Source organism: Dichomitus squalens (assembly GCF_000275845.1).
Source record: "Dichomitus squalens LYAD-421 SS1 unplaced genomic scaffold DICSQscaffold_109, whole genome shotgun sequence".
NCBI lineage: Eukaryota > Fungi > Basidiomycota > Agaricomycetes > Polyporales > Polyporaceae > Dichomitus > Dichomitus squalens.
Window position 1 is genome coordinate 19,300 of NW_006766991.1, and position 11,301 is coordinate 30,600.

General features: G+C 57.7%; 3 protein-coding genes across 3 annotated transcripts in view; 1 reads left to right on the forward strand and 2 right to left on the reverse strand.

Annotated features, from left to right (window-relative positions):
- Positions 1 to 3,265: 3,265 nt before the first annotated feature.
- DICSQDRAFT_184233 (translation initiation factor) lies at positions 3,266 to 5,331 on the reverse strand. The gene is made up of 5 exons (XM_007371485.1): positions 5,162 to 5,331; positions 5,024 to 5,103; positions 4,086 to 4,965; positions 3,799 to 4,029; positions 3,266 to 3,741 (listed from the first exon to the last, which is right to left on the reverse strand). The coding sequence occupies exons 2-5, from the start codon at positions 5,083 to 5,085 to the stop codon at positions 3,700 to 3,702; spliced, it is 1,215 nt and encodes a 404-aa protein (XP_007371547.1). The 5' UTR covers positions 5,086 to 5,103; positions 5,162 to 5,331; the 3' UTR covers positions 3,266 to 3,699.
- Positions 5,332 to 5,568: 237 nt separating this feature from the next.
- Positions 5,569 to 7,856, reverse strand: DICSQDRAFT_73086 (S-adenosyl-L-methionine-dependent methyltransferase; the record flags this gene model as incomplete). Its single annotated transcript, XM_007371486.1, has 6 exons — positions 5,569 to 5,799; positions 5,899 to 5,957; positions 6,660 to 7,059; positions 7,115 to 7,342; positions 7,403 to 7,524; positions 7,820 to 7,856. 6 exons carry the CDS (start codon positions 7,854 to 7,856, stop codon positions 5,569 to 5,571), a joined length of 1,077 nt encoding a protein of 358 aa, XP_007371548.1.
- Positions 7,857 to 8,175: 319 nt separating this feature from the next.
- The window catches only part of DICSQDRAFT_164186 (uncharacterized protein), a gene marked incomplete at its 3' end in the record, with an annotated part of 4,300 nt that continues 1,174 nt past the window's right edge, over positions 8,176 to 11,301 (forward strand). The window contains exons 1-5 of the mRNA XM_007371487.1: positions 8,176 to 8,473; positions 8,531 to 8,605; positions 8,696 to 8,761; positions 8,823 to 8,873; positions 8,924 to 11,247. Of these exons, the coding sequence (XP_007371549.1) occupies positions 8,403 to 8,473; positions 8,531 to 8,605; positions 8,696 to 8,761; positions 8,823 to 8,873; positions 8,924 to 11,247 (2,587 nt within the window). The remainder of the gene's footprint in view (positions 8,474 to 8,530; positions 8,606 to 8,695; positions 8,762 to 8,822; positions 8,874 to 8,923; positions 11,248 to 11,301) is intronic.

The window sequence follows — 11,301 nt, forward strand, 5'->3', positions numbered from 1 at the left end:
ATAATGTTCAAGAATAGTGGTATCAGTGGTGGATGTCCAAGTTCTGCTATGGTACAGGAGAGGAATTTCTCGGAGTCCAGCAAAGAGCGCTATGTATGGCTGCTATTTTGTGCTACAGTGTGAGCTTCTGTAGTGTAGTGGTTGAACATGCTGTGTTGGACACTGAAATTGCAGGTTGCTGGTTCAATTCCCTGTGGTGGCATTTTTTTTGCCGCCGCTGCACCCACTAACAAATATTGTACACTTGACCTTGATCAAGAGCAGCTGTCCTTTGATTTACTTCCATGCATATCATCTTTATTCAATACATCTCACAGTGAACTTGGGCATGAACTTGAACAGGGACTTGGAGGACTTGGCCAAGTACCTGGTACTTGACCAAGTCGACCCACCCGACTTGGCCAAGTCCATTGGACTTGGGGTACTTGAGGTACTTGGGATACTTGAGGTACTTGGCCAAGTACCCCAAGTACCTGTACAAGTCCGTGACGTTTTCCTGATGCGTAACACTGCAATCTGCAGCGTGTTTAGCTACACTCTTGTACTGCATCATAAGTGATTCCCTATTGATTTCCAGCTGGCGCAAGCGAAGATCCGGCACCCGGAAACCGTGCAAATTCCCATGTTTTACAGGTGTAAATCCCGCCCCGGCCTTCTGACCCGCTGTCTAACCGAGGTTTTTCTCCTGTCTGAGACCACGCCAGATTGACCGTGGAAAGCCGTCATCTTGACGCGCTTTTTGCTCGTCCATAAACCGGTGTTCGACCAGGGTTTTCTGCTCCATTTCCTTGGCCGGACCGCACTATTTCCTCGGTTTTCCCCTGTGGGTTTTGCACAGTCCCGGGCGCCATAGTGTGAAGGGTAGAGGTGTGGCTGGGTCATTGTATCGTGTCAAGAAATTGGAGGGCGCATCAGAAGAGCTCGATGAGTGTTAGAAGGAGAGATTGAGAGAGTCAGAGACTTTGTGGACCTCGAGTAGGGGTTCGAGAGCAAGCTGCGAGACACGCGCCGCCGCTGCCGCTGCCGCCGAAGCGCGTCGGCCGCGTGATGGCGTGCAACACAGTGCCTTCCCGGTTTGGACAGTCTTCAGGACGTCCATCAAGGCTGCCGTCCGCCCTACCATCCTGTCCTCCGCAAAGGTTCTGGAGGAGCGGTCTCACCGGATGTCGATTCTAGTGGTAATAAGAAGATATATGGTGAGCACAATATGCTCGCGCTAGACACAGACGCAGGAAAGCGCACTGAGGTACGTTTTCTGCTCATCATTGTGTGCACAATTGCTATACGTATACGTGCACACACACTGAATTCATCCTCCTTGCCCTCTTGAGATCCCTCTGTTCCCTCCTCGGTCTGCTCCAGTCTCGTTTCAGGTCAAGAACAGGCATAACCGCCCAAATGCGGCGCGGCCATGGTGAGGCGGACTCGATCCAGTGAATTGCTGATGCAGCTGCCCAGACACGCACCGTCGCAGTCGATCATCTCGACCCGATCGCACGAGATGAGAAGCCTTGGCGTAGAGAAGGATGGGCGATCTGTGGTCGAACTCGGCTGACCACTTAGTCCCCCCGAAGCCGAACCGAGTACGGACGTGTCGATGTTCGCCATCGATCACCGCCAGCCTCTGTCCTTCTGGCCCATAAAAACCCTCCTCCAATCCTCACCTCTCTCTCCTTAGAATCCCCATCTTCTCTTACTTCTCTCAATGCTCTAGGTGCGCCGGCGACTCGCACCAGCCACTTGATGTTGGGTCGCTGGCCGTACGCTCCGCTGCGAGAGATGTAAAGTCGGGTTCATTCTCGCCGCCTCAGGGTAACATCATACGGGCACCTCCTCACGACGCTGTACGCCGCATCCCGCGTCTACCATCTCGCCCCATACTGATTTTCTGCTCCCAGTCAACGTCGGCGGTGCCCAGCAATCCTTGTTCCTTATGGCTGATCCACAACCATGTACGATCCATATTATCTCCACATGGGTCGACTCGTACTCACGTTACCACCGTCACAGTACGCTTTGCGCATCGAGGTGTCAGCCGCCCGTCGATGGTCAGTCCACCAGGTGGCGATCGACGTTCGCGCCGCGTCCTACTCGGGCTCGTTCTCACCCCTGCCACCAAACACCGTGGCGGCAGGAAATGGTAGGCGAGCCAACGCCTTTCCGGTAATGTTGCCTGTCAGGGATGGGCGACTCGGATTGTGTGGAGTGGATGCGTCGCATTGCAAGGCTGAGCCTCGGACCGGTGAGTCCCAACACGCTCATGCATTGTTTCGCAAGAAGTTGATGTGGTATCATATACTGTAGCGTTCACCGGTATCCCCAGGACCTTGTCGGCCGTCATCGTGAATTCAGGTGCGTATTCCTATCTTTTGTCTGCGCTAATGGCTCCGTTGTGTTTCAGTGTTGGGACGCGGCTAGGAGGCGCATTTTGGAGGGCCAAGTATGCCTCTAGCTCTTGTACTATCCGATCACGTCTCGCAAGGCTTTTGAGATTTGGAAAATATGTCCCGGTCTGGCCGAAGTGAGACGTTTGCGGAAGCCAAGGACAGGACTTCCGCCCTGTGTGGCCGTTTTCCAGGACAATCACGACTATCTGGTACAGAAGGCCAAGCACGCAAGTGTATTCACCAGGGTGCATACGGCCCCCTTCTGAATGAGGTAGCGACCCAGTGCATGGAGTTGGTGGGGAGTGCTAGAGGTGGATCTGATATAGTTGCGAGTACCCGGCCGTTTTCGATCACGCCTGGCTCACGATATCGGACGATGATCCACTTCTTAATACAGCCGGGCAATCCGGGGTTGTGTAGCCATCGCACAACAATGATCAGTTCGTTATCTACCGTCCTGTTCGCTGACCCCGTAGCTCGACGCAAACGATGCCCTATCTGCATGGCTGGTACAAGCCTATGAACATCACCCATAAGTAGTTATATATGCACGAGTGACCTTGCCCTCCTCCCACAGGTACGACTGTGTGGTGGACGCGCGCGGACAGCCTGTAGTCGTGACAGCATATAGCCCATGTAGGTGCTGCCCTGATGATAACCTACATTGCGTTATGCATGTGAAAGTGTGAGTTTGGACAGCTAGCACTGTACTCAGCGGCATATCTTCGCGAGCATGTGGCGGCCTACCTTGGATGAGGTTGTTGACTACATTGACGAAGCATCACTAGCCTTTCGTTTATGCCAGCCAACCTGAACTATGAAATCACAGTGGAGCGGACCCGCAAGTCTTTGCGCCGCAGAGCGCAACGATGCAGGGTGCGAACATGTTCATACTGCTCCTATGTAGGTATAGTTGTTGATCGATGATGTTCTCGCAGACTTCGACAAGAGTGTGCCTAATAGCAGTGGGATAGCCAGAAGGGGGATTGTTGTCCATGACGTGGGTGTGAAAGCTGAGTGAGACTAATGCACTGCAGCGGAGAGCGTAGCACTGTAGACGAAGGAGACATTATTTAGCAGCCTTGGAGTATCCACGCATTGGTACAGCAATGACGTCAAGCTGCAACACAAGAGCAATTCAGGATCTCAACCGATCGCCTAGCCGCGATCTAACACCGACAGGCTGCAAGATCAAAGGTGTATGTGGACACTGTGCCTTGTCCGCATATACGGTCGGAACAATGTCTTATACTCGTATGCGAAAGCTAAACAGGATATTCAAGCGAATTGTCGGCGAAGCTCAACTCCGAGCCTACTCATCATCTTCGTCGCTGTCGTCGGCTTCATCAAGCCACTAGCATAGAAGTCAGCACAACGGGTTTGAGTGACACCGAAGAGGGGAAAGACTGACCTTCAGGAAGGGCTCGCTAGCCTTGCGGACCTTCTTGCTCGTGTCGCGATCTACATACTTCTTGCTCACGTGCGTGCCCCATTGCTTCACAACCTCCTCGTCCAGGACATCGACCTGGTAGAACGCCATGAGAATCTTGGGCACGACGGGTATGAGGTCCGGATGCTCGATGCCAACAAGGCGCTCGATACCGCCCAGAAGAGACTTCTGGTGCTTCTCGGAGGTCACCATCTACAACGACATGTCAACGTCGTCACAGAGACCGCTACGAAAGTCAGGCAACGCACCTTTACGAAGAGGGGTGCATACTTCTCAATCTCAGCAACAACATTCTCAGTGAACAACGTCTGCGCGATGACCGTAAGACTGTTGTGTTTCTTCGCGATACCGAACTCGTCCGCCTTCTTGTAGATCTCGACGGCGCCCGCGTCACGATTCTCCTCAATCCAGTGGCCGAGCTGCGCGTAAGGGCTGTCCGCGTCTTCCTCGCTGTCGTCGTCACCACCAACGGCGAGCGCCACGCTGGCCATCGACGCCTCGACGGCCTTCAGGCGCGCCTTCACCGCCTCCGGAGACGTGTCCTGCGACCAGTCCTCCTTCGCGATCGCGGACTCGTCGTTGAGCTTGGCCGCATCCGCCTTGATGCGCTTCGTGAGCTCGTCGTCGCTCTCGGCCCCAACGTCATCTTCAACGTCTCCGTTCTCAGGCGCCGTAGCGTGCGTGCCGTTCGGGGTCGGGCTGTCGCCGCTCCCCTTCTTCGACTTGCTCTTCTTCGGGTTCTTCGGTGGATTCTTGACGATGAACGTCGTGAGCTTGTGACGCATGTCAACGCCGGTGCGCTCGCCACACGCCTTGCAGTCCCGAATGATCTCCTCAGTCTTGGTGATAATCAGATCAGTCTCCGGGTTCTTGCACGCCTTGCACAGCACGAACTTCTCGATGAAGACGTCGAGAAGCTCGCGCAGCTTCGTTGCATCGTGCGCCCCATTGACTATGTACCGGTCGTTCTTCTCGTCGAACGACGTCTGCGCACCAAGTTCACAACCGAAGAACTTGGTCGGGTAGGTGGGGGGTCGGCTGAGCGCACGAGCCACGTCGGACATGTTCGGGAGGACTGTCTTGATACCGTTCCCCTTGCCCTCGATCTTCGTGGTCAAGACAGGCATGCTGCACGCAGGGATTGCTCAGGACAGAGGACTCGCAAGCTGGATAGTTGGGTACTCACCGGTAGCGGTAGAACTTGTCGTCGACATCACGACGAATGTTAACAACACCAGCGGAAGCCATACTGGGCAATAATTAACGCTGTATAAGGGCGGGCGAGGTCAGAAGGGCGGCAAGGCAAGGGGGGAAGCAAACTGACAGTACTGAGTAAATTGGGATGAAGCTGTCTTTTGTGTGTCGGTTGAGTGATTGGAGGTCGAAGCATGAATCCTCTGCTTGCACAGAAGATGTAGGTCGCGGTAAAAGAGTAGGACGAAATGGTGGACAACAGGACGGCAATCGAATGCGCGGGGCGATGAGCGAGGTGGTGGACGGGATGCAGGCTTGTTTCCCGCTCGGGGCCCATTTTACGGCCCTCGGAAACTCCCGCTCACACTTATGTAAGCACTCGCTGAGTAAACGTGCGTGCAGCTTTGTGCCGGCCGCGTCTGCAGCCTCAGTTGGCCACGCGAATACGGCCGTGCCAAGGAGGTACGAGTCTAGCCCGTGAGCTATACTAAGCCCACATACTCACACAGGAGAGCGTCATACGGGTAGGCTATCGAATCACTCAAAGAGATAATTTATTAGCTCAGTGACGACGCGCACATTCACGCTATTCCCGATTAGTCTGTACTTGGTCTTCGTCGAGATATCCTCAGGCCACACAAATCTACGACGGCCCTGCCCATCGCTGTTCGGGGGTAGGAAGGCAAAGAGGCGCAAGAGCTCTGTGGGAGAGAAATAGCGCAACTTTAGCGGCTCCAGTAGCCGGACCGCAGCGTCATCTCCGGCACGCTGAGCCTCAAGAAACGCGTCGAACGTCCGTGTGGTCTGCAGCGAGAAGAAATCGGCATGGGAGCCCGTCTCCGAGGTAGGATTCGGGGGATGACTCACATCAAGATCTTCATTCATTTGCAACACGGATCCGGCGCGTTCCGCGAGCTTGGTGTAGCCTGTCCAACCTCACCTCAGAACAATATCGGGAATGGGTCGGATTCAGCAGGCAAATGCACAGTACAAAGTACTCCAGCTACACTTCAGTCGTGGTGAGATAGCACGCACACTGCGTTCTGCTCCAGTCAAACACCGGGCTGGATAGACACATCCGGCGCGTCACTGCATACGCGGACGAGATCTAGGTGCGAACACTCGTCGCTTGGCGACTAGGTAGTAAGAGAGAAATTTACGTGTAATGCAATATCCACTCCTAGCAACATTGCATCATGAGGCGTCCCCAGAAGTGGCAAGTATATGAAGTTCCATATGACCACTAACCGATCGCCTTCTCAGTAGGCAGAGGCTCAATCTGTGAGGCCGCTATGTCACCGAGGCGACTGTGAGATGAATACATCGCACAGGTAATGAATGCCCTAACCACGGAGGTAAAATATGCCGTCTCGGAGGCATGACACGGACTCCACAGATTTGGTGAGCGACCTTGCGTCGTATGGCCCCGGGATCAGTAAAAAGCACTCGCATGTAATGCGGAGGCCTCGGTGCATGTGACGTGCCGGCAAGGATCTGCACTTCAAGCCGCGAATACAAAAAACTCGAGAGCAGTCCACGCGCGCCCAAGACATCATGAAGCGCAACGAACGGCACAACGTAGCTCGAGGTCCTACCGAACCATAAACTAAAGCAGGCGTCAGGCTCACCTCGAGTAAAGCAACAAGTCCGTTTATCTGAAGGACGGACGATGTCAAACAAGCGTCCCCACTTTTCCAGTACCCTTTGCGGAATTGCATGAGAAGGCGGGTCGGCGCCCGTGTCTTCATCCAGGTACTCCCGGACCTCCGCGACCTCGACTTCCGAACTCTCCTCCTCGGACTGCGTTCTCGGGTCAGTCCAGTCGCTGCCGTGTCCCGGGATATGGCGCCAGATTCGATCCGCCGAATCATTTGCGTTTGCGAACGCCAAGGGACTCGCCTTGGCGAGGAGATAATATCGGAGTCGCGAGTTTGGGATCCCGAACTGAAGAGGGGTGAGGAGAAGCTCCACGGTCGAGTATTTTACCGCGCGTAGGGTGGCTAAGAGCCGTATTCGGGTGCTCGACGTCTGGATGACCACGGCCGATCAGCATTGCAATTCTAGGTCGAGCGAGACGACACACCTCGAATCCTGCAACATTCTCCACGAGCATGTATTGTGGGTGCTTGCCCATCTGCACGAGTTCCGGGAGTACCTCCTCCATGAGCCGGATGAACGACTTCGCGCGCGGGTCTTCTGCACCCTTGGCTAGCGGATTCAGCACTGTATACGGCTGGCACGACGGGGACAACAACCACAGAGTAGCGTCGAGCTCCGCGATGTCTGGAGCGGTCAAAGACGATATGTCGGCCTGTAGATACTAAAGGTAGGTGATGCTCGGACCGGCTCGAGAAAGGGATCAGCGAGCGACCTTTTGCACCACGACATGTGAGTGGTTCGCAGAGTACACGCGACATGCGGCTTGGTCCCAGTCAAACGCGTGTACGATAGACCCATCGAGATTGCTCTGGGCGAGGGCGCAGTGCAGACCGCCTGCGCAAACTATCAGGTCATTGCGAAGGCGCGACGAGCGAGAACGCGAATTTTCGCACCCGGCCGGATTGAGATTGACCGCGACCGCGCAGTCGATCCAGTCAGCAGCAAAGGAATCGGGATGTGAGCGGAAGACTCGCGTACGTCACGGCGGTCAGTGCGTTGCCCCCAGGAAAAGACTGCTTGCGGGTTGGATTGTCTCTCTGCTGCTTCGCCAGATCTTGCGGTCGCGGTCAGATCGCGCGGGTGACCAGAGGCAGAAATCCATGTTCCACGAGAGCAAGGTACCACTCACCTATCCCGGAGTAAAATTCGAGGGCTCCCAAGGTCATTGGAGGGCTGTGGTAACCCTAACGTTATCCTGGTCGACTCTTCTCCGTACCCGCGCGATTCTCGGACGGAGCGATCCCCTCTGGGCAGTCGGCTTGCTAGACGTAGGGCAACTTTCAGGGTCGTGGAGCGGCGAAGCGCGACCAGAACGCAGCAAATTTCGTGATGTGCGCGAGGAGCTGGAAGAGGATTATCGTCAAGTGTGGCCAAGACTGAGAGGTTGTGCCTCTCCCGCGCGCTCCCGTAATATTGGGTAGGGGCGCTTACATCAGCACACCCTGTTTCGAACACCATCTCTAGTCTTGTGTCCCCGAGGGTTCTCTCAGCGATACCACGACCTCGTCCCTCCGCTTTGTTCTCCTCCCTCCACTCTGCTGGCCCTTATTTCTGCTTTTCTGGCTTCCCTCACCTTCTGCGACGATCAAGTCAACTATCCTGGCTGCTGCAAGCCTGTCACAAAGTCTTGTGGTTACTCTGCTTTGCCGCTTCGCCACTGCGCTTGCCCTGCCTCGTTCAGTCTGCATAGTTCTCTTTCTCTCGACCAATTCATGCTCTCGGAAGCCCCTGATACCCGGAGTGATGTTGGAGATGAGCCATTAGATGGGATGCCAAGCAGCAGGTGCGCCATATCCCTTGCCGTAGCCTAATGTCCTCCATTCAGACAAAATGGTTCCAGTTCAAGTCACACAGCGCTGCTGCCTGCCTTCGGTCTTGGTCTTCACAAAAAGTCCCACCTTCCTACGCCACAAAGGTCAGTGATGCCGCCTCTCGATCACCGCCGGCTCCCAGCATATCTGACGACGCTTATGGCCACTAATCTGGCATCCGATCAATGAAGCAGTCCCAGCAATGTTGCTGTATACGCCCCCAATATGAACGGTGCCTATACATCTCCCGTGCATCATCTGTACGAGCGTCCGTTTCTGCGCAATCTAACCGAAGTGCTTACCGGACTTCATACCCCCAAGGAATCGGGATGTCCAGAGGAGCCACGTTCAGCGCAAGGTCACCCCAGCCAGGTATGTCCCGAGAATATTGAGTGCATCTCATCATGCCAATCTTATCATAGGGATGACATATCCGGAGTCCCGGCAGCTTCTTTCATGACGCCTGAGTCCAGTCCTCTGCTGCCTCGTAAGATGATGCCACCAGAATCACCGGTTGCAGGACCGTCATCCATACCACATACCCCGCTCCGCCACGAGCTCGCTGGTAATACAGGGGCTGATCACGCCACGAGCCAGCTATCTGTAGATACTGTCATATCTCCATTAGCCCCAGCGCCGATCATCACCACGCCCGTATCAGCACGGAGTCGAGACATGACCCCCGCATCCCGCCTGTCCTCCCCATTCCTGGACAGGCTTTCCGCCACCGACAGGCGCTCAGTAAAATCGCAGTCCAAGTCCCCCATGCCCATCTCGACGGACTCACCCATGGCCGATGTCTTCTCCGCCACCCCACGACCGTCGACGCCTCCGCCGCTCGCCACGCCCGTCCCAAAACGTGCCCTTGGAGGCGAGATGCAACGCATACATCTACAACTCGCCGCTGACCGCGCAGAACGCCTAGCGGAGATGGAGGCTCGCCGACCCGAGTACCTCGTGCGTGAGAAGCGACCACGGTCCGAAGCCGACATCCCCACCTTGGACGAGCTCGACGCAGCCAACGCGACACTGGGCGTCACCGAGACCCCAATGAAGGGTCGCCGGCTGCAGCTGTTCCAGGCGACGAGCGAGGAGACGTTCGAGCAGAGCCTGTTGGCGGGTGGTTATCCTGGGTACGGGCAATCCCCAGCGTACAAGAACGGTGAGCCGCAGACACCCTTGCCCCACGGGAAGAGCCGCAGCTCTTTGTCCCAGCGCGCGCTGCACTGGTTCCAGCAAGCGACTCCAGGTCAGCCTGGGCCCTCGACGACAATTGTGGCCGCCACTGCAGCGCCTTCGCCCGCGGAGGAGCCGGTTGAGTTGCCGAGCGAGCAAGAGATTCGGAAACGAAGGAGGCTGGATGCTTTCAGGGAGCATCCGGAGAAGAAAGAAGCTGCCCCGAAGTTGTACCCTGTCGAGGTCGAAGGCCGCGGCCGTCTGTTGCTCGACGTTCCCCCAGAGGGTACTGTCCCCGTCCACGCCAGGACTCCCGTGAAGCGACGTCCAAACAAGCGCAAGCGGCGACGGGGCGGCCGACGGGGCGCTGCGACCGAGGAGCAAGAAGACGAGCCCGTGCAGCCCAACTGGCCCGACGCCGCGTTCCCATGGTGCCTGCGCGCGCAAGAGCGCACACAAGCGGAGAAGATGAAGCAGGAGGAGCGGCTCAAGTGGGTCAAGCGCTTCCTCGAGCGCGAGAGCGATAGCGACTCGGCAGAGGACGACCAGGAGCTCTGGCCGCCGCTGCAATCGCACGAGAACGACCAGGTCGCGCACCGTCGCGGGCGCGGAAAAATGGTCCCCCTGCGCCCGAACCCCGCCGCGCCTGTGCGCGCGCTAGGAGAGGAGAACATGCTCGTCCCGAGCGACCCCGCAGACGCGCGCGCGGCGCTCCTCTCGAAGCGCTCCGTGCGCACGCTCTCGAGCCGGCGCAGGGAGGCACAAGGCTTGGGCGAGGTCGAGGACGTGAAGTGCATCGGGTGCGCGCGCGGCGACGACGGCACGGAGCTCGTCCAGTGCGACCTCTGCAAGGAGTGGTACCACCTGCCGTGCATCGGCATCCGGCACGTCGCCGAGCTCGGGCGCGAGGAGGACCTCTGGTTCTGCGACACGTGTCTCAACTTGCCCCCCGCGCCGCCCGTCGAGCCGACGTTCGTGCCCACGGACGACCGCCCGCTCGACCAGCTCGTGCGGCCCGACTCGCTCTTCTTGCAGTACGAGCACTCGCTGGTGGAGAGCCCGGCCTCGTGGGACGTCGACGTCCGGCCCGTCGGCGCCGCGCCGCAGACGCCCATCCGGCGCAGGGCGAGCGGCGAGGAAGAGGACGAGGACGGGGGGGGCCTGACGCACGCGTTCTCGACGCGCTCGTCGCGCGGTGCGCCGAAGACCCCGGACTCGTCCGCGAAGACGGTGCGGGTGTACGCGACGCCCAGTGCGTACGCGCTCGCATTCGACCGGGACGGGTTCGACCCGGACACGCCGTTCGACCCGACGACGACGCCGTCGCGCGGGATCAAGTTCAGCGGGGGCCCGCCGCCGACGCTTGGGCTGTCGACCCCGAAGGGGGGTGTGGGGCTCTGGGCGGGGCGGGGCGGGGCGACACCTACGCCGACTCCGACGCTCGCGGCAAGGTTCGGGGCGGGGGCGGGGGGCAGCGTGGGGCCGAGGAGGCTGAACTGGAACGATGGGCGGCACGCGTACGAGACGACGCCGGGGGCGGGGGCGCACTCGAGGAGCATATACTCGGGGGGTACGACGACACGCCGATCACGCGGGCGCCGAGGATCGGGGAGAGGGTCGGGGG